The following is a 24,005-nucleotide window of genomic DNA, read 5'->3' on the forward strand; positions in this document are numbered from 1 at the left end:
TGGATTCAGAAAGCTTGTAATCTAAATACAATACCTGTTAGGGCTTACCTCCTACAAAATGAGTGACCAAACAAGTGACCAACTGTTTCTTATCCAGTCTTCCTCCTGTGACCTAGCAGGCTGGGACACTACATCTCCTTTTAAACTGATGTAGGATGAGGAAAGATTTGACAGGGTACAAGAACCAGCTCTTCAGATTCTAAATCTTGGGAGTACTCAATGTGATCTTTTTAGAGGTAAGTAACGCAAACTAACATCTGACAAGAGGCTGCATTTCCTTGTCAACCTAGTGTCTTTACTTTCAGTGGCCTGGGAATCATATTTTGAACCATCATCTTCAATTCAGTATGCATTTGAAAGTATCTGCCTTACTAGGGTTGGGGGAGGGGGGAGAGGGTTCTCTGTTAGAGACTGCCTTGGCTAAGATGGATGCCTTTCACACAATGAATAAATGAAGTTTATTTTGAGAAAGGCACCTTCTTATTTACTGTCCCATTTTGGCTGCACCCTATATGGTGTTTGGTCACAAGAATCAAAGGTGTTATCTTTGTTTAATGTGTCTGCATTGCTGAGATAATGCAATGGCTGATTTTTTTTTGGGGGGGGGGGTTAATATTGAAGTCTTCTAGTCCTATTTTACATATACTTTAACTGCAGAATGAGGGGTAATACTTTTTGCTTCCTGCTAATAGAATAATGTATCTCTTGAGGTATACATTAGTAAAATGATGGCAGCTAGTGGCATTGATCTCATTTGAATACTTTGGAGGCACACCTGAAGATATTTTCAATACTGTAAAACAGTCTAGGTATTACAGTCCTTAAGTCATGCTAGGCAAACTGAAGCTTCTTATGCTCCTTACTGCAACAGCAAGAACAAAAACTTGTGTAGTACAACATTGCAGTAAAACTCCCAGCAGTGCTTAAGCTTGTTTTCTGAATTGGAAGGTGAGGTGGAGAGGCTAAGGACTTGTGGCGAAGGACTGTCCTTAAGTGGTAGTGTGATGTGTGCGAAGTCACAATGCCTCTACAAGTGTAATAGAAGGATGACTGTGGTAAGGTGCTTATATATGGTGGTCTTCTCCAGCAAAAGTAGCTAAGCAGTTGCTGCTACAGCCTGACCAGTCTTAATAAGGATGCTGTAACTTGCTCTAAGTAGCAATAGGAATCATTGAACAGGACTATAGATAGCAAAGAAGCAATGAGAGAAGATGCTGGGAAGCTATGTACTTCAAGCAAAGTTTCAGCTTGAGGTCTATTTCAGCAGTGGAGTGTGAGTCTGAGCTTTCTTGGAAAAGTACTTTCCTAATCAGTTGTAGTTGTGTGGGATTTCCTGTGGGAAATAGCTCACTGTATGAGGAATAGTAGCTCATGAACTTGTGGTAGCCTGTTAAGATGTAGCTAATAAACTAGGGACAGCCAATGGGTCAGGGAAGAAGTAAGTTGAAGGCAAAGAGCATGCCAGTGAGGTAAAAGTAAGACAAACCATTTGAGGGAGACCATGGCTCAAGAAGTAGAAGAGTGTAATACAAGAGCACAGCTGGTTGGACCCATGTGAAGTGATGCTGACTGGGTGTTTAGTCTGAGTTATTGACCTCTTAAGGATTTGGCTCTGCAGGGGTAAGGTAGATAAATCTGTGCTACATCACAATGGTCCCTTTCAGGAGTTGCTAGTTAATAAGCTGGATGTAAGAAGTTGCAAAGTGAACTGCCCTGATGTGTGTGTGTAATGCTCTTATGATATAGTTGTACTGTGTGTCTCAGATAATCCTGTCCAATTAAGAGACAAGCTATACTGAACTGTTACTGAAACAGTATCTGTTGTATAAGCAAGAAGAGTGTCTTTGGCTCAGAATTAATCATGGTTGCCAGGTGTTGACAGGACAAGATGGAAAAAATGAGCAGGGATACTGTCAAATTTCTCCTTTAAATACTGCATTTAAAAATGTTTTTTCTCATCAAAGTCTTTGTGTCTTAATATATACTTAAGGAAGCTTAATTCTAATTCTGAGTTAGTCTGTGAAATGACTTTAGTAATACAGACATGTTTAATTAAGTGTTCAGTTTACCAAAGAACTTCTGTAAGGTGAATCTTTAAAAGTAATCATACTGTTTTCCAAATGAGAAAAGTAGCTATTTGAGATGACAAGTGAGATACAAATACACTGGGATGTGCAGTTTAAATAAGAAATTGTCAGCCAAAAGGGACAGTGGTTGAAATAACATGAGTACTGCGTAATAAATCTATGCTTCTTAACAGAACACTGAAAAGGAGAGAGAATCAACTTTGGGGCAGAGAGAGATGGTGGAGAGTTTACCTTAAAGTATGCATATTTTCAGCTCGTATGCATCTCTTCAGCTATCTTTTTCTACTTATACCTATCATTTTGTCATGAATACAGACTTGTGACTGGAATGAGAACAACCATTGCACATCTACTTCATTTCCTGATTTTGAAAAAAGTCCTTATTCGTTATTCACTACAATAGTTATGTTTTTTCAGGTTATTTACCCTGTATTTTTGAAGAACTGAGTCTCAAATAGGTATGTCTACACTAAAATAAATGCATTTTTAAGGACTTGCGATAAACTTGCAAACTAAAATTCACAAGGAAATATCAGGGGAACCCTGAATTTCCAGTTTCCATTAAGTGCAATTTTAATGGCAGACAGTATCACCTTCAGATAATGTAAATTGCTGTTTTTATTTTGAAATTGTGGCTTCCTTCCTGGCTGTTCCTTTTAAAAACAAACAAACCCTCCTATTGCTTTCTGAATATGAACCGTGCAGAACTGAGCACTTATTTGGGTGCCTTGAACTAGAGAGAGCCCTGAGATAGCACTTAAGGAAATTGCACAAAGATCTAGTCCAAAGGGAATACCTTAAGATCAGATTTTTAAAAGACCTACCTAAAAGATTTTATAAAAACAACTGTAACACCAATAGCCTAAAGAGGAGACAATTTCTACATCATTAATAAGCACTATCCATAGTTTCAATAGGCTAATCAAGAATGGGTCTCCAGTTTAGTGGATGGTGTATGTATACAGAATAGCAGATAGCTCCTGCTATAAAATAATAGAAACAGGCACAGGATATCATGCAGTATGTAATGACAATACATGGTGGGTTGGCTTAGGAGGAGCTGAGCCGGAAATAAGAATGATAGAAAAGGGGACAGGGTAAAAGGAAAATGAGTATAAAATAAAGCTCGGAGAAGAATCTGTGAGGAAAAGAAAATGTTTGATGCAAATATCTAATAACCATTACAAGTCCAACACCATTCTCTGAATATTACTAAGACTTCCATCTTTAATGGAAGTCTTATTTGCTGAGTCCCTGGCTGGTTCCTGAAGGTTGCCTGCTGTGGAAGTCCTAATGGTCTCAAACTGAAAGGATTCTGGTTAAGCTTGTTACTACATTTCTAGTGCCCCTTGCATTTGGAATAGAATCTGTTCTTTATTTTGATTGTTCCAATTGTGCAATCCTCATGTTGCATATAAGAGCTGGAGACTTGAGGTAGGCAAGTACTTGCTCAGAAATTACGTTAACTTCCATATCAGTAACCACTACTTTTGTCAGTAGCAATAGACATCTTGATCAGTAAGCAATCCCAGCGCTCCCTACAGCCTTGTTCCCTTTAGTCATTAAGTTGGCCATCTTCTTATGATGCTGGTTGGTTACTTGTATGATAGACAACCTCATGGTCCTCATTCAGTCAAGTGTTCCCCTTCCCTGTCTGACAAGCCCCAAGTGCAGATCGCCAGTCTGCGGTATCTTTACAGCAATAGATGCCTGGTCCCATAGTACTGTCTTAAAAGGCGCATGTTTCTTTTCAGCAATCAGAAAAATGCAACTAACCAGCCTTCAAGGGAAGGCATTTCTACTGGCTTTCTCTTTGGGCAGTACTCTAGAAGAAAAGGCCATTTATGGAATGAGACCTTTATTTTCATGCTATATAATAATAATAAAAAAAAAGCCTTCACATTCAGCTACAGCAAACTGATAATGAAATAAATAAGGCAAAAAGAGTTACTAAAATCATCTTTTCCCCAGTGTGAAGCATTAGATCATTGGTAAACCCAGGAAGGCTGCAGGGGTTTTTTTGTTTTTGTTTTTCTCCTATTTCTAAGTTATTTAAGCCTCTACTACAAGCAAGTTCCTTTCTCTTAAAAAAACAAACAAACAAACAAACAAACCTGGTAGTTTTTCTAGCATTAACTAAACTTGAAGCCTTTGAAAGATCCCTTTGGAAAAACTCCTTCGAAGCTTTCTCTATCCACAGTGGAAAGGCTTCTGTTACCAATAACCATTCACATAGAATAGGGAAATTATAATTTAGGCACTCATTCAAGGCCTAACCTGAAGCCCTAAGGTCAGTGAAGTATTCCCATTGATTCAAAAGGCCTTGAATATGCTTAAAAATAAAGCTGCTTAATGGGTTAGGGTGTATGAAAAATTCCAATAATAACTGGAATTGATTCACAAAGCATTCCTATGTCATAAGAATTTTTTGAAGTTTCTTTTTTTGATGTGATAGAACTGAGATGGACTGCATAATTGATTTGCCTCTTCAACTCTGGGAATTCTAGGTGTTTTCCTGGAATTAATGTTGATAAACATGCACTATATTTTAAAAAGCTGCCCAAAATTAAAGGTATCTTCTGGTGACTTTTGCCATGACAAAGCTATCCCTGCCAGCCAGACTTGCAGGCCAGTTTGCAAGTTCATCTGAAAGCAATGGCAAAGCAGCACTTTGAGTCTCCCTGTTCTTTTAATCATTCATTATTCCACCAGTAGGAAACGTTTTCTTAATTTTTGAAATGGAATGTAATGCCAAGGCAAAGTTATGTCTCTGTGCTCGCTCTTCCATCCCCTTTGAAACATGCTACAGCAGCATAACTTCAGCATAATTGGATTGATACTGTGAGGGGTTTCTGCAGACAATGGCTTCCCCTAAAACCTTTAAAAATCCTTTTGTGGTTCTTTATGGGGCTTTGGAGGAGATGCTGCAGAAATGTAGCATTTGTATTATAAACTCTGAAGACGGGAACAGGCAGGACTTGATGTACTGCTATCTCCTTTTCCCTCTGACGGCTTCCTCCCCCTGCCTTTCCCTTGAACTTGCCTGTGTCATCCCCCTCCCTACAGAAGGTTTAGGTTAGGAGAAACATCCCCATGTACTCTGAAGAAATCTCCATGTGATCTAGCGTAGAAGTCCATCACAGAGTGGCCCAAATTACCATGCCGTAGATTTAACATTTATGTGACATAAGTTATGCTTTAGGATGGGTTTTATTGCTAAGGTTCTGATAAATTCTATTTGGCCACTGAAGAGAGGTATAAAATGTTTATTAAATGTCCTTATTGAAGATTAATCTTTGCCAAAAAAGCAGTGAAATTAAGGTATATTGTTTGAGGGGAAGGTTTCGTATCTATGGTTCGTACTTGTTGGACAGGTCAGTCTGTCTCCCATATTAGCAGTTTTTTTTTTTTTTTTTTTTTTTTTTTTTACTTGTTGGCTAACAAAGCATATTGGACGTGTCTATCCAAAGTCCCTATCCTGCAGCTGACTCTCTGAGAGAACAGTGCCTCCTTGCAATCTGTGTCTGTGGAGTGTAGGCAAGCAACTACTGTCTTAAGCAAACTGGTAGTTTTCAGAGAACATCTGACACAATTACATTTTATATCAGAAGCAGGGCGAAAACGCATCCAATATTCAACTCTGTGTTTATTTTCTTCAGCCCTTACCCAGCCTTCTCTTCTGTACCTAATCAAAGTAGGTAGGATGTTTTCACTGAAAATGCCAATAGTTCCATTCACTATTTACACAGTAGGATGAAAGAAGTTCAAACAGTGTCCTCCACTTTAATTACACTTTGTTTCCTCAAAGTGGAGAGGCAGACGTTATCTTGCCAATGACACTGAAAGGCAAAATTTCATTGCTGACCTGATAACAGCTCTGGGGAACACACTCAGGTCTTTCCAGGTAAGAGGCTTCTCTTAGCTCACAAACATGTCACACTGTAGCTCTCGGGCGATTAGCTATTTCGGTAATTTTCATTAGAAAACACACCCCTCCATTTTTAATAATTCACTAGGAAACAATTAGGATCCAATATCAGTATGTGTTTTCATCAGTCTTTGAGTAATGTTTTAATTAAAATAAAAAAATTAAATGAGAATTTACATTTACAATGTCTTTGGATAATAAGCTGTACAAAAATCTCACCTACTTTCTGTCCTAACCAGCCAACGCCAATACCAGGTACTTATGCAGTACAAGATTTTCTTCAGGAAGCCCAGCTCAACCCCGTGAAGCCCATGTACAGTTTTAAAGGAGAAGGCAGAAGGAGAATACCCATCTACAAACGAACAGCTGATAACTCACTACCAAGTGTTTCTGCGTACGTTCCTCCTACTTTCATAGATTTGGCAGGGAAAAAGCTAGCAATGTATTCATTTAAAAACTTACCAAGAAGAAGTCCCAGTACCTTATGTTTTAAAGACAAGGTAAATATTTATGTATATGATATATACACAAATAGATGTATATGTTTATATGTTGCAGAGTGTAAGTGGGTAAGGAGGAGACAATACGTGGCCTGTATTGTCTACTACACCTGAGTTTTTAAATGTGTTCCTTACAACATTTTGCTTTTATGTTTTAACAATTTTTATATATAAAATTATTTTTTATTTCCTCCAGGTAGAGCTTTGAGTGTCATAATCAAAGGTCCATTTGTTGCCTACTTGCCCTATTACCCCAGGCATTACCACCAGCCCCTCCTTTGTGGATACGAGCAATCCCAAAACACTCATGCATATGCAACTTTCGCACTTCCTTCTGTGTAAAGCATAGCTGCTGCTGCTTCGTCCTCCTTGTTTTGTTCTTATTTTCTTTTTCTATTCAAAATATAGGGCAGGTGGGCTTAGCTGTTTGATGACCTCCAGCAGTTCTGAGCGTCTCTGGCCCACAGTCATTCTTGTGAAAGCTTCATCTTGCCAACAAATATAGCAGAGGCATTGGACTCAGTTCAGCTGCTCTCAAATCCACTGCTCAGAGACTGTCTTATTGTTAACCTATTGGGCAATAATTCTGTCCTGAATCTCTGTTCTTGAGATAGCACGGAGAACATGAGACTATAGAGTGATAGGTGCGCAGAAACAAAGCCTTTCACTTCTCAAGAACAGAGTTTTTACCTTCTCAGTGACCCTCAGAAGACTGTTACCTACTTCCTATCTAAGCTCTCTTTCCCCAGCTCGCTCCTATAAAGGATGCTTATGGTAAATAAATATAAACATTATTCCACTGTTCAGAGAAGTTTTGTAAAATTATTCAGTTAGTGTTAACACGTTGTAGGGAAGCATTAGAGTGTCAGCTTTATTGGGAGCTGTGCTTAAGCAAGACCAGAACTTTGAAAGATATCTGTGCAAAATGATGGGCCATATTTGTGAGTCTGAACTCTGGGAAGAAATCTGTAGCTTGAAGACAGACTTCCATGTCCTATCATTTTCTTTTTTATACTGACTTTTTCTTCCAGGATATTAACCCTGCACCAGGACAGTATGACATCAGCTCTCCTCCAGTCTCCACATTTGCTTCCAAGTAAGTAAATCAGACTAAAATTACATGTTAAGAAAATTGATTTGTGTACTTCAACATTAGAGCACACCTGTGACTCTCATTTGTATACTTTAGCCAAAGCCCACTGAAGTCCCCTTAAGTCAGTATCTTGAGCATCTCTGGGATAGGTCCTGGTTCAGCATATTTTTAAGCACATGCTTAAGTCCATACTCTTTCAATAAAACAAGTGTGTGATTAACTCGAGTAAGAGGTTTGAAGCCTGTGCTGAAAGTCAAGCATGAGCTTTGCTGAACTTGGACTCAAATAGTAATTTCCATTTGAAGCTGTCTCCAGTCAGCACCCTGAAAAAATAGGGCTTCTGCTTCTGCAGAGCACATAGCTCAGGTAGATATCACAGTGATCACAACTTTCAGACCAGAGCTGGCTAAAATCCATTTTGAAGGTAAAAAGCCCTCAAGCTTGTCTGTGTACATGAGTGGGCAGTTTGCAGTGAATTCTGTTATATTGCCTGACAGCAACCAGAATGAAAAACAAATAGTCATTTTGTTATATATATATAGTGTGTATATATATATATATATATATATATATATATATGCATATAACTTTGTATGGTTATATAAAAATGGTAGAAACCATTGCAAAAACTGAAAGTAACAGTAACAATGGTTACTCAAAAGACCATAATTGCTTCTTTTTCAAAACCTAGACAGTTTATGTTTCGTTCCGCTGTCCAGAGGTCCTCAAATAATTACTTCATTCCAGTAAGTACTATGCAAATTAATATTCCCACTAATAAAATTATGCATGGATATCTGAAACACAAAAATAATACCTTACATTTAAGTCATGTACATAAATCACAATGTGTCAGCTGAGGTGTAGGAACTCTGTATGTATGGTCTGAGCACAGGCAAAGTAATTCACATCAGCTTAGCCCTCTGGATCATCAGCTCAACTAGTGAATCTAGCTGTGGTCACTGAAGAAGTTACCTGCTCCAGTTACTCTAATTCTAATCCTATTCCAGAGGTTGCCCCTTCCCACAGCAAAGCTAGCAGAACAGAATCTGTGCCCACACCTCAGCTGCTTCATTGCCAAAGCTGGTTCCTTAGTTTCAACTGCAGGAGAAGCTGACTTTAAATTAAGCTGATGGACTTCACTTAGAAGCTGTTCAAGCACTGATGATGTTCCCTTCTTTTGACTTCAGTGTGAGTGACAACCACAAATATGACATTAGTAACTGTTTAAAATATTACACAAAAATGTAATAAGCTTATCTGTTAATGTCCTAACAATCAATAGTAATTTCATCTCAGCTGGTGCATGATATCCTGCTACCCTCATGATAGTTTGTTCATATGCCTGTGGCCTACACGATTTGTGTTCTGTAGTACACTAAGGCATTGATTCTTTAAGCACAGCTTGTGAAGAACTGTGTTGCGTGATTGTCTTTTCAGTATCAGTGAGACTGCTCATGGAAGAAGAGTGACACATGGGCTCACGTTTACAGGATTTTGGCCAAAATCTCTTAGGAAAGCTATTAAAACTACTCAGCTTTCTCGTTGCAACTATTCGACCTTGAAGGCCCTTTATGGTGTGCATACTGAAAAGCAGTGCATGTTGTTGCTATTGTTCAACATCCTATAAAAAATAGACATGATAAACAATGGTTTTTTCTTCCCTCATAAGGGTTTAAAAGAACTGAGCATCATCTACCGGATCTAGGAGGAGGTGTATTTTGGGGATATGGCTAAGATGAACTGAGATCAAAGATGACTCAAAGTACGAATATTTCTTCAGCTTAACACAGAAGTGAGTAGATTAGATGCATGTCATGTCCATGTGGCAGGAAAATGACTGGCTAAAATTCCTTTCTTGCTTAAATTACAATTCTGTAAAACTTAAAACGCCTTCAGCCTTTGCGGTACTGAGGCTGATCCTAATCTCATCAGTAATAGCACTCTATCACATGACTTCTCTGGCTTCTGTAATACAATTCCTGTTTTGGTGCAAGAGGTCAGAATCAAGGCTACTGCAGCTCCATTTTAGTATTTCACTCAAAATAACCTGTATGTTGCTTATTAAATTGCCAGCTAGACCTATGGTAACAATGCCAACCTGTGTAACTCTGAGCTAGCTAGATTTCACACCTGTGCCTCACTTAATAACCCTCCAGTTACAGAACTTCCTGTAAGAAAAGCCAGTTGGATGCATTTTCACTGAAGAATACCGCAGTTATTCTACCACTAGAGTATTACCTCAGGGGCAACTATTTTGGACAAAGTCACTGAGCTTAAACAGCCAGTATCTAAGTTTACCTGACTGAATTTGCTGAACTGGAAAAGGAAGTATTAATGCAGTCCCTTCCTCCAGCAGAGCTAAATGATGGTCCACGCTGAGCAGCTGGAAAACAGTCAAGTCTCCAGTCAGTACCACTCTTTGCAAAATGATCATCTGTCATGGCCTGAGTCAGGTACCTAAGGGAATGTCTGCATGATCTTTTGCAGGAGGGCATAGACTTTCTCTGCTCACATCCCAGGCAAGTGCAAGCTCCAGGCTGGCCAGAAGCTGACTAGCCATATTAGGGTGGCAATGAGCCTGAGTTAATATTCTCAGCCTCCCAGGAGGATTACTAGATCAGGCTCAGCACTCTGCTGATGAGGACTACACTCCTGGCTCAGAGTGGTTCATGTTCAAGAGGCAAAGCTCAGCAGAACCAGTTTGCAAAATAGACAGGGTCTGTGCAAGAGACAGCCAAAATATTGCCTGGCCTAAGCATTTCACTTCCCCCACTCCAGCATGTTTTAGATTGTATATCCGATTTTTAGCTGTTTAACTCCCCTCTTTCACTGCGCAGGGAACATAAGCATCTGACTCAGCATTGTAAATGACAGCACTTCATTTTGCTTTTAGGTATGGCATTATCAAGTGTTACAATATCCAAGCCCCTTTTTGGACCTGGCACTAAACATTTATGTGGTATTTTGGATCTTGCCCAAGGACCAGAACTTCATATTTTTTTAAATCGCATTTTATTAGGAAACATTTGCTTAGGCCTCTATTAATCTCTCTGCAGCTGACACTCAAACCCATCTGTGCAGCAGTTCATTTCAACTCCACTAACCCTGGCGCTTTAATTATGGGATGCCATTTCTTGATTTTCTGTTATGAAGTGAACATAGAGTCATCACTGGTTTCTATTTTTGCATGAAAATGATTCACAGTGTGGAATGTACTGTACTACAAAAGGAATGGAAGAAAATAGTTCCATGATACATGTTAGGAGACAGAAGCAATGGCTTACTGCTGTGATTCACGCATGTATTGCCCAGGCACTCCAAAAATGGCTTTCTTCACAATTAGCCACAAAATCTGTAAGCCATAAAAGGAAAACGTTTGGTCTAAGAGCAAGCAATTCCAGCAGGCTGCTTGAAACAGAGGAAGGTGATAATTCACAGTCAGATGAAATGTCAAAACTTACTGGACATCTACTCATGATTAACTTTACAATCAGGCAGCCCAAACCAACAGTCTTCACCCTTAAACTGAAAACACATACTGTGTTTCAAACATCAATATGGTCCAATGAGAACTGATCATTTATATTTATCAGTGCCTAAACTGTAGCATCACTGCCCCTTAGGCGGCCACTTGTTGAGTACAGGGCATGTAAAGGAGGGCTGAAGTGCAGCCCTGCTGCTCTAGGGAGCTTAGGGGCTGCTGCCCACATATTCCCCATGGAGCACACTTGGCAGAAAGAAGGCAGTGAGTAGGCAGAGCCCTGGCAGATTGCTCTTCCCCCAGCACAACTGAAAAGTGAAAACAACACTGCTGAGAGCACTCCGCTGGATGTCATCTGAAATATGAAAACGTGGGTGGTACCTCCTTCAACACGTCTGCATTTTTGCCCCTCCCCCCGCTGTGAAGTTTGGCATAACCAGGTGCATTTCAAGGACAACATGCTCCTTGCAAGGCTTTTTATGAGGTCCAAGGATTTGTCATCTTTGACTAGAAGTTTGCAGCAGCTGGAAATGGGGTAAGCTCCAGCTAAAGCTGGTGACTCCCCTCTCATCAGTTTATAAGCAGAGTAGTTATTAACATGTCTCCTGGGATCATTTGGGATATACTTGGCAATGCATCTGGAAATATATAAACAAATATACGTATGGAAGTTCCTACTGGAAAAGGCAATTTATTATAGCTGCTAATTCACTTTTTTTAAAAAACAGAATCATCAGCGATAATGCTTGTGTACATTTTGCCCTTCCCCTGTCAGAAATTCATGCTCAACTCAGCCATGGTCTTGGCCGTATTTGTCACAGTAGACAGACCCTTTTTCCTTTGGGAATCTATTTGCTGATCAACAATCCGAAGATACCATTAATTTCTAGATGTCTGATGGAACGGAGAAGAGGATTTTATCCTATGAAAGAAATTATCTGTGTCGTATCTGTCACATTCATAGTTCTAGAAAGAACGGTACCTTTAAGAAATAAAATAAACATCAGTACAGTTCCTCAGTGTTTATTTGAAAGTATAGCTAAGGATTATGTTAGTACAAATTATCAAGGGACAGACTTTCTCAGTTAAATAAATGCTAACCTTTATTTGAAAATCCTCTAGGATCTCATTAACTGCTCAATGCCAGGCAGCCTATTTTGATAGGAGAGTCATTCTGTGTAAACAACAACTTCTTAAATGAGTTATTGATACTGCCACTATACAATATTTTGCAACAAATGAGCTGTAACAGCCTTTAAAATTGCACTTCCAGCCTTGGCATTTCAGCCCAAATCTGGTATGCTTTATTGACAGATTAGATCTGTTTGGCTGCTGGTTTGGAGCATGGCTTTACACTTCCTGTTTATTTTACTGTGTAGTTGTCCTGTGCCAGAAAACCTTCTCATTTAACCTCAAGCTAACACATAGTTATAAATGGTGTCCATGCTGATATTTATATCAGATACCCTATGTAACCTCAAAAGTGATTGCTCTCCTTCTAAATCTCATCATAATAATGACACAAGTTATCTATGGGGGCTAGCTTTTCAATTTCATAAATGCATATCAACATCCTGTGAAAGGCTCGAAATACAGTTATGGTCAGGAAAAGGATTTTGTAAAAGCAATGTCTCTGCGTTCTGCATTAATTCTGAATTATAAACATAACAGAACATACACAAGTCCTACTTTCCGGTTGTTTTTTTTATCCCGGTATTAACTGCCAGGAGAAAGCTGTTATCAACAGTCTCATGTCTATTGCTGTATGTCACCTTCTCCACATATAAAAATACTTTTTTGTCACTTCCACATTTTATATTTCCAACATTCATTTCACTAAAAAAAGAAACAGTCTTTAACAGTGATGATCTTGATGGTTCATGACTGTCAGGATTAAGGGCTCCAGGTTTTACCTGGGGTCCTCAGATCTCCAGAACATGCCAGGAAGTGCCTTTCCCCATTAATCATCTTTGCTTAACTAATCACTCCCAAGTCAAATTTGCTAAGGCGTATAAATTAGGGGCCCAATCTTTTATTCAAGGAAGTATCAGCACTTTTTGTTTTAGCACAGCAAGAGAAAGCACAGGCCTCCAAACATAGTTTGGTTATGCTTTTCCCCTTCTCTGCTGCTAACACTGAGAGCCTAACCTGGTCTCTGAAGCAACATTTCAGGTTCAGGAAAGCCAGGGAATTGCTGATGAGGGTAAGAACTGGCACTGCCCCAGAGAAACCTCTCCATCACTTGAGCAGGCTACAGACATGATCCCTTGCATGTAGTCCCCCTCTGCCCTTCCCTATAATCCAGTTGTGGTTGTCATACTGACATTGACATTATCCAGCTTCTGCCTTGAGCACTCCAATCCACTTCAGTGAAGTTTTGACGCTTGTTTTTCTAGTGCTCTGACACTGTATTATCTGTTCTACCACTTCAGCGATGTGCTTGCCTCGTCAGGATTGTGCCCATGTCTGTCTTCCCTCACTAGTCCTGTTCTTTGCTTTCCCCTGTGCACCAGGACCCTCTGTTTAGCAGGTCTCTTGGTACTTCCCCACAGGGTCCATATACTCAGTGCTGGAAAACCATGTTACTCTTCCTGGTTCTAAAAGCAGAATGTGATTTTTCCCCATGCCTGCCCAATGGCAAGCTTCCTTTCTTTCAAGGAAGGGGAAAATATCTCAATAATTTAAAAACCATTCCCATATGACATAACAACATCCAGCCAAATGGACTTGTTCATATCTTCCTCTGACCAGGATATATGAATCCGCCAAATGTATACAGGAATGCATCTACAAGCACAGAAGAAACACAGCAAGCCTTTCCACTTCTCTGGGAGACTGCTACAAATCTGTTTCAGTCAGTGTCTTTTGGGAGTGGTATTAGCTGCTTGTACCTTGTTTCTTATTTCTCTTTTGGCACATATGTAATAGCTATTATTAATTATCACAAATTGAATCCTTCTGGAATAATCAACCCTCAATGAAGTAGCTGTAGCACTAGAAGGGCAGTATTTGTACTGACAGTATGGCATGTGCTGGCTAGTATGTGGCTTGGCACATGCTCCACCTACTACCACAGCCATTTGAGGTCAAAATTTTTGAAGAGCTAAGAGATATCTATTAATATCATTCTAAGTACTGTGGCTGAGACCCAGTTAAGAAAATCTTCAAGAAGGTATGTTTAGAGGAGCAAAACTGTATATTTCCCTTCCATATTATGAAAACTAAAAAAACCCTTTTATTGGTGGTCATTATATCATCACTGGGTCAGTATCAGCATGGTATAACTGCTGTGCAAGGAACAGTTAGTGTGTATATGAGCTCTGCCAAAACTCTGGTCAGCTGACTTTTCAGAATGCTTTTCATTCATAAACCTGCTTTCCTTTGTTATCTGCCACTTTTGTCATGCTTTTCCCACATTGCTTATTCTTTTTTCCTCTTCTCTATCTTGACCATAGTGTTATACTTAGCTTACCACTCATTATTATCGCAAATATACGAACTTTGATCTATCTGATTTCTTGTTCTAAGTTATTGACCTGCAAAAATAAACAGCATGGAAGCTAAGGAAAATGCTGCTGGAGTTTAAGAAAGAAATCCAGTAAGCTTCTTTCTTTTGTAATCATTTGTTGTATTTACTACTTGTCATAAGGTCGTTATGTGGTCTTTAGGACATGGGAGTCTAAGCTTCTCATAGAGGATCGCATGAGTATTTGAAGGCACATTCAGATATCGAAGCTGATGAAGGCTAATTCTTTGTTAGACCGCAAAAGCATCATGCAATTTTTTGCTGTTCATCTCATGACATTATAGATTTAATTGGGGATTATGAGGTTCATGAATTGGCCTTAAATCATCCACAGGCTGTCACTAAGCATTTTCTTAACAGCTGTTCTTTCCTTTACTTAATTACTTATCAAATGTCAAAATGTGATGGCTGAGTGAAATGTCCTGTTATCTGAACAAATCTTAACTTCCCAATCCCTTTCTGTAGATAAACATAATGAAGCGCTACATGAAAAAGCCTGAGATGGTCTGAATGCACAAAAACATCATTCTATGCCTGACTAAACAGAACAATCAAAAATAAAGTGGGGGGGAGGGTGAGAGTAATAAATAGATATACATTAACCTACCTAATGGTTATAAACAGACTTGGGACCACAGCTTTTAAAGACCATGTTTTTACCTCTGGAGACACATATGAGATGCTTTTTATGGAAAATTATAATTCAAAATTGACTAGTGGAAGTTGTTGGGCTTTTTTACTTGAGTATTCCAAGATCCATTTGGTTTGTACAGGAAAATGTACATTTTCATTCTAGATGTGACTTGTAACCTGAAACAACTTGAGAAGCAGGCAAAGCTGTCATAATTAATCAACATTACCCGGATTTGCTGTGGCTAAAAATATTATTTGTTTTTGGTTTGAAACAGAATTGAAGATCGAATAATCTGTCCAAAAATATAGACTCCAGCTCATTTCCCAGTAAAAATAAAATGGCTATTAGAAACAAACATATAAATACAAAGAAAATGCATTACATAACATGCTAGGGCTATTTTAACATCAGTGTTTTTCCTCTCCACAGAGTTGCTATATATTTTCTTAATGGCTGAGATCAGCATCCAAATATAACTAGAAATGCCTTTTCTGAATTGCTTTGATTGTGGTGAAGGTTTTGGTTGTTTGGGCTTAAAATTAACTCTCAAGTTTGGGCTTAAAATGAGATGTGAATGTGTAAAGGAAAACTTGAGTGACAGAATAGTCCACTGCGAGGTCTATGTCCTGCAAACAAGTGATATAGATAGGATTTGAGTTTCATATCAGACTTTCCTAATTAGTGCTCCTAGTTAGCTCTCCGGTCACCCTGAAATAACAGAGATCCCGAAATAATGTGAGAGCCTTATACCAGTCTCTAACAAGTCTAATCAGAAATAACCCTTTAATGTGACATTGACAAAAAAAATGGGGCCACTATATGTTATTATATACAGAAGTACTTTAGCTCAGCAGTATGAATCTGTATTTGTTTTATACATAGCAAGTAAAGTATTACCTTGCATTTGTTTCTGTGAATGAAGAGCAGGAATCAGAGTATCTCAGGAATGAAATTTCCATTTGTAATCCTGCTCTGAAAAGTCTAAACTCATTTGTATGCTGAAAGGCTACTGGTTAAAAAGCTATAAAGAAATGAGAAGAAGAATCTCATGGAGCCCCACAGCAGCTCTATCTGTGAACAAAGACAGGGGGACTATGGTAAGAAAAGATGACAGGCAGCAATTAGCTCTCAAGATGGGAAAAGAACATGCAAGCATGCATTTCCTTACTCTGGGACTTTGTTATCTCACAAAATATCAATGTGAATCCTTGGAGGGGGAAAAGAAAGGAAGTAGTGCAAAAAGGCCTGTACCTCTACTGGTCATTCACAACAGCAGGGAGGGAAAACTAAGGCCCACAGTGCTACGAGAATTCATGTTTTACTTTGATTCTGTATAAAAATGCAAATTTATTTATTAGTCTTATGTTGTTCCTTTCCTCTTCATCAAATTTCTTTATTAGTTTGAAGGGAACTATGGCCTATCATGGGAGTCCAAGGAAGACATTTTGTTTTCCAATATCCTGAGCAAGCATTTAGACTGGTAGTAAAGGAGACCTTACTACTTTTTGTCACTGATTACACCACCTAAGAAAACAGTTGCATCTACTGTTTATAAGTAGCATGTTATTCTAGGCAAGCTGAATGCATGTTTAAACAATGACAAAATATTTAGAAATCACTGATAGTGATGCACCAGCAGATAATGGAGTTCTCAGCTTCTTGTTTACTTTATACTATCCATATGTAATGCTTGACAATGTATTTGCTGTGACGTTGGCATGATTATCTGCATCAGCTAAAATGAGTGTTAATTTATAATCAGCTGTGATTGGAATACTGTTCCAAGGCATTGAATTATTCACCATAAAAAATGTTCCATTAATCAGTCCAAGAGACTAAAGGACACTTTTAAAAAATATATATATATAACTGCCTAAAGATGCTAATGATGTCCTTAGGCAATTTAAAAAATCCTAGTATAGAGCAAGCAACTACATTTCTTTAAAAATCCCTGCTTATTCTGAAACCATTACTCATAAGAAGTTCCTTCCTTGTTTATTAACTTCCCTAAAAGTACTCGCATGAACAAAAATAGTATGAGTAGTATGGAGGCTCAAAATGTAAGTCATTGTTTTAAAGAGCCAATTGAAATTAAAGAGACCCCAGAACTGAGAAATAATTATGTCCTTTTAGCTCTAAAAATAATAATTTGACAGGAACACTGCAGAATATTTTCATTTGTTAAATGCTCTTTCTATTGGCTGGACTGAGGAAGTGCTGGATGTGTGGCGTATTGGAAAGCCAGACTGCTATAGACTGAATGCATTAAGCAAAAACACTCTCAATCAGCATCAGCACAGATTCTTTATTGCTTGATTGGGGCCATCTTGCAGTTTCTAAGAGTTATTAGGCATGCTGTTTGTTTAAAAACTGAAGTAGCAATAAACAAACTTTCAACGCATCAAGATGATTCACATCGCAGTTACTGATGCTCAAAATATTGTGAGCTATACATTTTAAGGAATACGTTTTAAGGGCTTTTATCTAACTCCAAATGGCTTTTGCTGTTGATGGGCAATGTAAGGTCCATGAGTCACCCAGGACACATAATGACGGTGGCTAATAATTGGAGAAAACAGCTCTGCGTAGAAGCAATTGTGTAATTTGATTTTAATAGGTCCTTGCACAAGCCTATTCTTTTCCATGATGTGAGGACTACACTCCTGGTGCCTCTGTCTCATGACTAACCAGAGTGATTTCATTGTGGACGGAATATGAAATCTTGTGAAATCCTGACTTCACCAAAGACAATGGTAAAACACCCTTTCTGTTCTGTGAGGACAAAATTTTACCTGCAAAGTCTAGCTCTGCCCAACTCCAGCAAGTTAGAAGATGAGAACCATGGGCCCAGTGTACTCTTATGTCCTCAGTAAGTGACCAGGGTAAAATGCTTGCCAACTCAGCTGATACCAGAGTCTTGAACACAAAGATACTTGTTTACGTCTTTGAGTCTCAGATGCTTTGTATTGTCTTATGCAATCTATCCTTTTTATATCTCAGGCTGACTCCTGCTTTCGAAAAAGTATTTCTAGCAAAGTCAGTGGGACCTTCCCTGAGCTGATACTGGAGAGAATAAGGAAGAACACAGGAGATATTTCTTACAAAACTTTCTGAGTATCTCCTGAGTTTTCTGAGCCTGTAGGGCTTTTATCCTGTCAGCATTAGTTGCCATGCAAGGAAGTAAGGCAGCCTTCAGCTGTTTGGACCTACGACATCTCATGTAAAAAGAGTCCTGCTTGATCTTTGTGCTTAGGCCATGATCTCCAACTGGAACTGGTGAGATAGATTATCTCAGCAAGCTGGAAAGCTTTAAAGCATTTCCAGCCACCTCTGGGACCACTCAGTTGAGATACCCTGAAGATGCCACCAATGTGCTGCTGGGTTTTGGGGTTTGCTTGATTGCTTGGTTGCTTGCTTGTTTTTAAAGACAGAGAGAGGAGAGTGACAAAGAAGAAAGAGGAAATGATTTTGGAGGAAGCATTAGTACACACAGCAGGTAGCTAGGGAGCTCCAGTCCCTACTTCAAATCAGGCAGTATGGGGATATGAAAGTATATCTTACAGCTTGCAGGCCACGGCACAAAGATATGCAGAAGTGCCAAGCTGTGCCTTGCTGACTTTTCTGTGTGTAGTAAGGGAGGCTGCGTGTACTGAGGATTCTTGGGAGAGCTTCCATTAGTTTGGCAGAGCAACATACCGTGCAGGAATCCTGCTGCAGCTCACTGGTAAAATAGCCCTAATAGTATTACAGCTCTGCTCATTTTACTCATGGCAAAATGTGTCTGAGCAACAAGGCAAAAGCTACAGGAGAAACTTTGAGTGCAATGGGCTTGGGAACTTAAAGTTGCCACTGTGTTTGGGTACATAATCTTTGAGTAAATTTAATTAAGATTTTTAATGCTAGCTGGGGCTGTTCATTCTTTCTGTAAATCAAGCCGCCTAGCTTTAGAAGACTAATATTAGATCCCCAGGTTTGAAAACTTTGACTTCAAGCTTTGTTTAGGATGTAGGACTCTCATGCAAACTGTAGCACAGAGGGGAAAAAAAGCGCAACAGCTGGTCTGCTTTTATAGCTTCTACTCTAATGCATAGTGGCAAATCCATTTAACTAAGCTGTGCAAAAACATCATCACTTCTGCTTAATTATAAATCTGTTGCATATCATTTTGGTTTTTGAAAATGAATATGGATAAACAGATTTACCTCTAATCTATATTGATCTCTATCAAGAGAAGAGCAGATGATGAACTTGAACCATCCAGTTATATTCTAGTGCATTTCCCATCTGTACAGAAATGGAAAAATGGTTACTGTAATTAACACCAAACACTTCAAGTAAATGATTATGGTAGTAAGCAAAACAAAAAAGAAATGTACAGAGCAAAATCACATATGAGAAAATGTTGTTCTATATTGTCAAGGTCAGTTGGCATCAGAATAGAGAGGGTAGGAAATATGCTTCTTCATTTGAGTAATGGCTTTTGTTCTTCCTCTTGGCTAAATGCGTAAAGGTGAGCCTATTGCTTAATACTGAGGAGCTTCAGTTTTGTTGCCTTTTAAATGGAGATAATAGCTCTCTAAAATGGGTCTGTTTTTATCCTGATACTATATTAGTGAGTAGAAACAAAGTCATTGTACTATTCCAGGTCTACAACTAATTTGTGGAAGACACACAGCTAGAGGGCTGGAGAAGTGATAAGATGCAAACAGCCAGCATGCAGTTATGGGAGATAAAATGGGAAATGACCCCTATCATAGGCTGCAAAGGCAAAGCATGCATCAACCTTCATTCCTTGAGGGAAGGATCTCACTGGCTTAGGTTATAAAAATCACAAAAACTTGAAATGGTACCTTGAAATTTCTGTCTGTGAGGAAAATAGGGTCCTTCTGATAAATGCAAGGGTGTCAATTTACTGCATTCAGATGACAAAGAATTCTCCACTAAGATCATGGAATTTCAGTTCCAGAGCTGTACGCGTTTCTGTTGGCACCTGTCATTCATTTAACCTGTCATTCCCTTCTGCCTAGATTTGGAAAAAAAAAGGTCTCTATTCCCTCAGCTTTCTACTCATCATCACTCTTCTGATGTAATTTATCTTCTATATAAAATATCTTAAATGCAAGCAACCCGATTAACACGATAACCACAATGATCTACATCCAGAGAAAATAAACCTTGGTGACCATTGGCTTTGGTCTACTTAGACAGTGGTGAAAAAGAAGTATGTATGAGGAGGGAGACTGTTTTCAGTTTCTCTAAGAATAAATACTATGAAGAGTTCCTTATCAGCTATTACTTAAATTGTCATAGGGGTCTGGACATTCAAGCCAGCCCCGGGGCCAACTAGCACATGCTTGACTCCGTATCTCTCAATATCCCCCCCATTTAATGAACGTTATTTAGAAAACCACAGAATGCAACACAATGATTCTTTCTCTAGAGACAGCAATGACCACAGTACATTTATCTTTTCCTTGGAGAAGAAAATGTATACACATCTCTGTTTTTTTCTTAATTTCTATAGCTGCAGGAGATCATTATCTTATTTCAATGTCCTATTCCAAAGACATTCTGTTTTACAATCTTATAAAATTCAAAATAACATGAAAAATGCTTATATACCTATATAGATATGTAAGTTTTATAGGTAATACTTTGCACATTTAAAGCTAAACAGTTTAAAAAGAAATCCAGTCACTTATTTGTGCTTGCTTACTTGCATTACTTTTCAGCTTGGATAATATCAATTAAATGGTTCATGATTATTTCATATTGAATTTCACTCCAGGCTCCCTCTGCACTAGCATAGCTCTTCAATGGTTGAGTGGTTGCAAATCCTGTAGGGAGGAAGTTTATTTCATTGTTGGAAGACAGAGTTTCTTTTGGAATTTGTTTAAATTGCTCATCCCTGCTGATAGATCCTAGTCTTTATCACAAACCCAGTAACATGTGGGCCCTGATACTGTAATAGATGCCTTGGCAAACAGCTGCTCTGGCTTGCAATCCCTTTCAATATCAAAGAATGAAATCCTGGCCCTGCTGACTGCCAAGAGCAAGAAATGAGTAAAAGAAAATAAGCTAGAAAATATAAGTAACTGAAATGAGAATTTGGCCTTGCCAAATGGCCAAAATCCTGCCCTGTCTGGTGCATAAGTCACAGACAGAAAGTGACTTGCTGTGTGGCCTCAATCACGCACTGCTCCATGCTCTGGTCACCATAACTGCAAAAGACACAACTGATGGTTGCTCTTTTTTTTAGAGTAGTATTCCTGCAAAAAGTGGGAAATAAAAATCAATTGTATTACTCTTGTTTCTACTGCTAACTACTAGATGAAGATAGTGGTACTGAGAGCAGAGTGCAGATAATGGGGTCGCAGTTTGTTGTCTCAGAACTAATTATATTGCAAAATTACCAAATAGTGATTTGTGACCTCTTTTCAAAACTGTAGTGATCTGCAGGGCTGGGAACGAGGACTTGTGCCATTTCTGCCCCTGACTTGATGGCTGGCCAAAGAGAGGCCAGTCAGTGCCTGACACAGCTTGGATGAGACCCGGGGCAGAAGTACCCCCAGAGCCATTCGGTGCTGCGTGTGTGGCTGAGCATGGGGCTTGCTCCTCCCTCGTGCTGGCTGGCTCCCTGTGAGCGGTGGCAGGGATCAGGATGTGGAATAGATGATGCGTATGTATGTGTAACGTGGCACCGCTCGTTACTATAACCAGCTAAATTTTTAAACAGAATGTTTCACCCTAATTTGAGACCACCTCGAAATTTTGGGGAGTTACTCAAGAAAGGGACATAATAGGATTTTACAGCTTAAGAAATCCATCTTTATTTGTTATTATAGAAAGAAGGCCCAGGACCAGGTCACTACGAAATAAAGAAAGAACGATCTCGCACTGTGGGCTCATGTTTCCAGTCGAAAGTACCCAGGATGCTGCCAGTCCGCTCAGTGAGTAATCTGAAATATTATCCGATAAATAGTGTATCTCAACAGCCTGAAATTAATCACTCGGGGTCATCTCTAAAAGCAACAATTACAAAGAATCAGTTTCGGAAATATTTCCTGAGGCTGAGAAAGGTGAGACTTTGGCTATGGAAAGAAAATACTTCTAAAGAAGGTTAGCTAGGTTAGCTAGAAACAATGAGCTTTTGGCACTGAGGTTTTCGAGCACTGGTGCAAGCATTTCAGCCATTTATGTAAATCCAGCTGAGGCTGGCAACCACTCAAATCATGCTAGTCACAGCTATCACCATGGTATATAGCAATAGGTTGGCTGTGACAGTTAAGCTTGAGAGATTTTTCTGGTCTGGGTATGTGTGAGAAAGGGAGAGGAGAGAGGCATGCGGACAAATTTATCTTTTTAGGAAGGAAACTCAATTTTGTTGCTTTTCAGGAACAGGAGAGGCTGAGAAAAAACATGACAGCCTATGGGAGACAGTGAAAAGGTCTGGGTGCTTGCAGAAGCATTTCAGGACAGCAATCTTAATGTAGCGAAACTGTTAGGAACAGGAAAGAAAATAGTAGGTCTTTTAAAACAAACAAACAAACTTCTGGAACAGATTTTGCACTTTTCCACCATTTCTCTTTTTGGGTTACCGTACCCATAAGTAGCACGGCCTTGTATTTTCAATAACATACATGCAACGTTCTATAAAATGCTGGCAATGAATAGGTGGTGGCTGTGCTGCGGCCAGGCCTGCTGAATGCTCTTTCAGGCTCCAGGGCAAACAAAATAGTAGCTTTCTCCTCCTCACTCTGCATTCCCTTCCTATTCCTCTCTCTGGAGCCCTCTCTCCTCACTCCTTAAGTTTATTAAAACCTAAATTTGGGCCGAGGCAGCTTCAAGTGACTGAAACAGGCTGGAACAAGAGGGGATAAAGCAGGTAATGGGATGGGATAGTATTGGGGAGCGAGGTCCACAATGTTATGGTCTCTATGGTTTCTCTGGACTTCTCAACCCATCCACCTTCTTTTTTCTCTCACTGGATTTATCGGTGGCCACTCATCACAAACCTACCAGTCACTTCACTCTCACCCTGTCTCTTATACTTACCCTTGATTTTTCAGAGATTTATGCCCATGCTTCCCTCTAAGAGCATGAATCACTGAATTGAATCAATTGGATTGTATATGTTTGTAAATATGTGAGCTCTGGAGATCTTCCTGGACATTGTTTCTGGGCTCTGGAGGCAGCATGGCTCAGTAGTGCTCTTCAATGGAAACAAAGGGGTGTGTTGACCACGGGCAAGTCATTTCATCTTTTTGCAATTCAGCTTCCCTGCTCATATGTAGAGATAATGATACTGTCATCCTTTGAACACTACTTTTGAGATTTCTGGGTGAAAATGGTTATTCAAAGGTACATGGCATGGAGGCTCAGTTCTTCTCTGGAGGTTTCAGGCACTTCTGCAAAACAATACTCAAAAATGTGGTCCTTTTCTAAGAGTCCTAATTGGGGAGTTTACTGTTTGTTCCTCCCTCATTTATTTGATATTTCTTGCTTTTTCCATCTGTACAAGATACTCCAGGGCCTGGAGCCTATGAGCCCACAAGACAGTTTCCAAAGCAGCCACGAACTATTGCTAGCTTGGGTCAGGAGCACAGCATCTTCTTCAGCACTACAGATGGGTTTTAGAATAAAACATCAGCATGCCAATTTATAAACTACTGATTCTGAGGGAAGGCAATGTCTCCTCTCTCCAGACATGTTTTTTCATCTCATTGGACTTGCCGTATACATTCTATCTTTGC

The 24,005-nt window shown here is 39.3% G+C and overlaps 1 protein-coding gene across 1 annotated transcript in view; it reads left to right on the top strand.

The window, feature by feature from the left end:
- Nucleotides 1-23,889, top strand: part of STPG4 (sperm-tail PG-rich repeat containing 4) — a 25,315-nt gene extending 1,426 nt beyond the window's left edge. Inside the window, exons 2-6 of the mRNA XM_026121206.1 lie at nucleotides 6,255-6,515; nucleotides 7,547-7,611; nucleotides 8,300-8,354; nucleotides 22,098-22,371; nucleotides 23,774-23,889. Of these exons, the coding sequence (XP_025976991.1) occupies nucleotides 6,255-6,515; nucleotides 7,547-7,611; nucleotides 8,300-8,354; nucleotides 22,098-22,371; nucleotides 23,774-23,889 (771 nt within the window). The remainder of the gene's footprint in view (nucleotides 1-6,254; nucleotides 6,516-7,546; nucleotides 7,612-8,299; nucleotides 8,355-22,097; nucleotides 22,372-23,773) is intronic.
- The last annotated feature ends 116 nt before the right edge of the window (nucleotides 23,890-24,005 follow it).

The sequence above is a fragment of the Dromaius novaehollandiae genome, chromosome 3, assembly GCF_036370855.1.
Source record: "Dromaius novaehollandiae isolate bDroNov1 chromosome 3, bDroNov1.hap1, whole genome shotgun sequence".
NCBI classification, from domain to species: Eukaryota; Metazoa; Chordata; class Aves; order Casuariiformes; family Dromaiidae; genus Dromaius; species Dromaius novaehollandiae.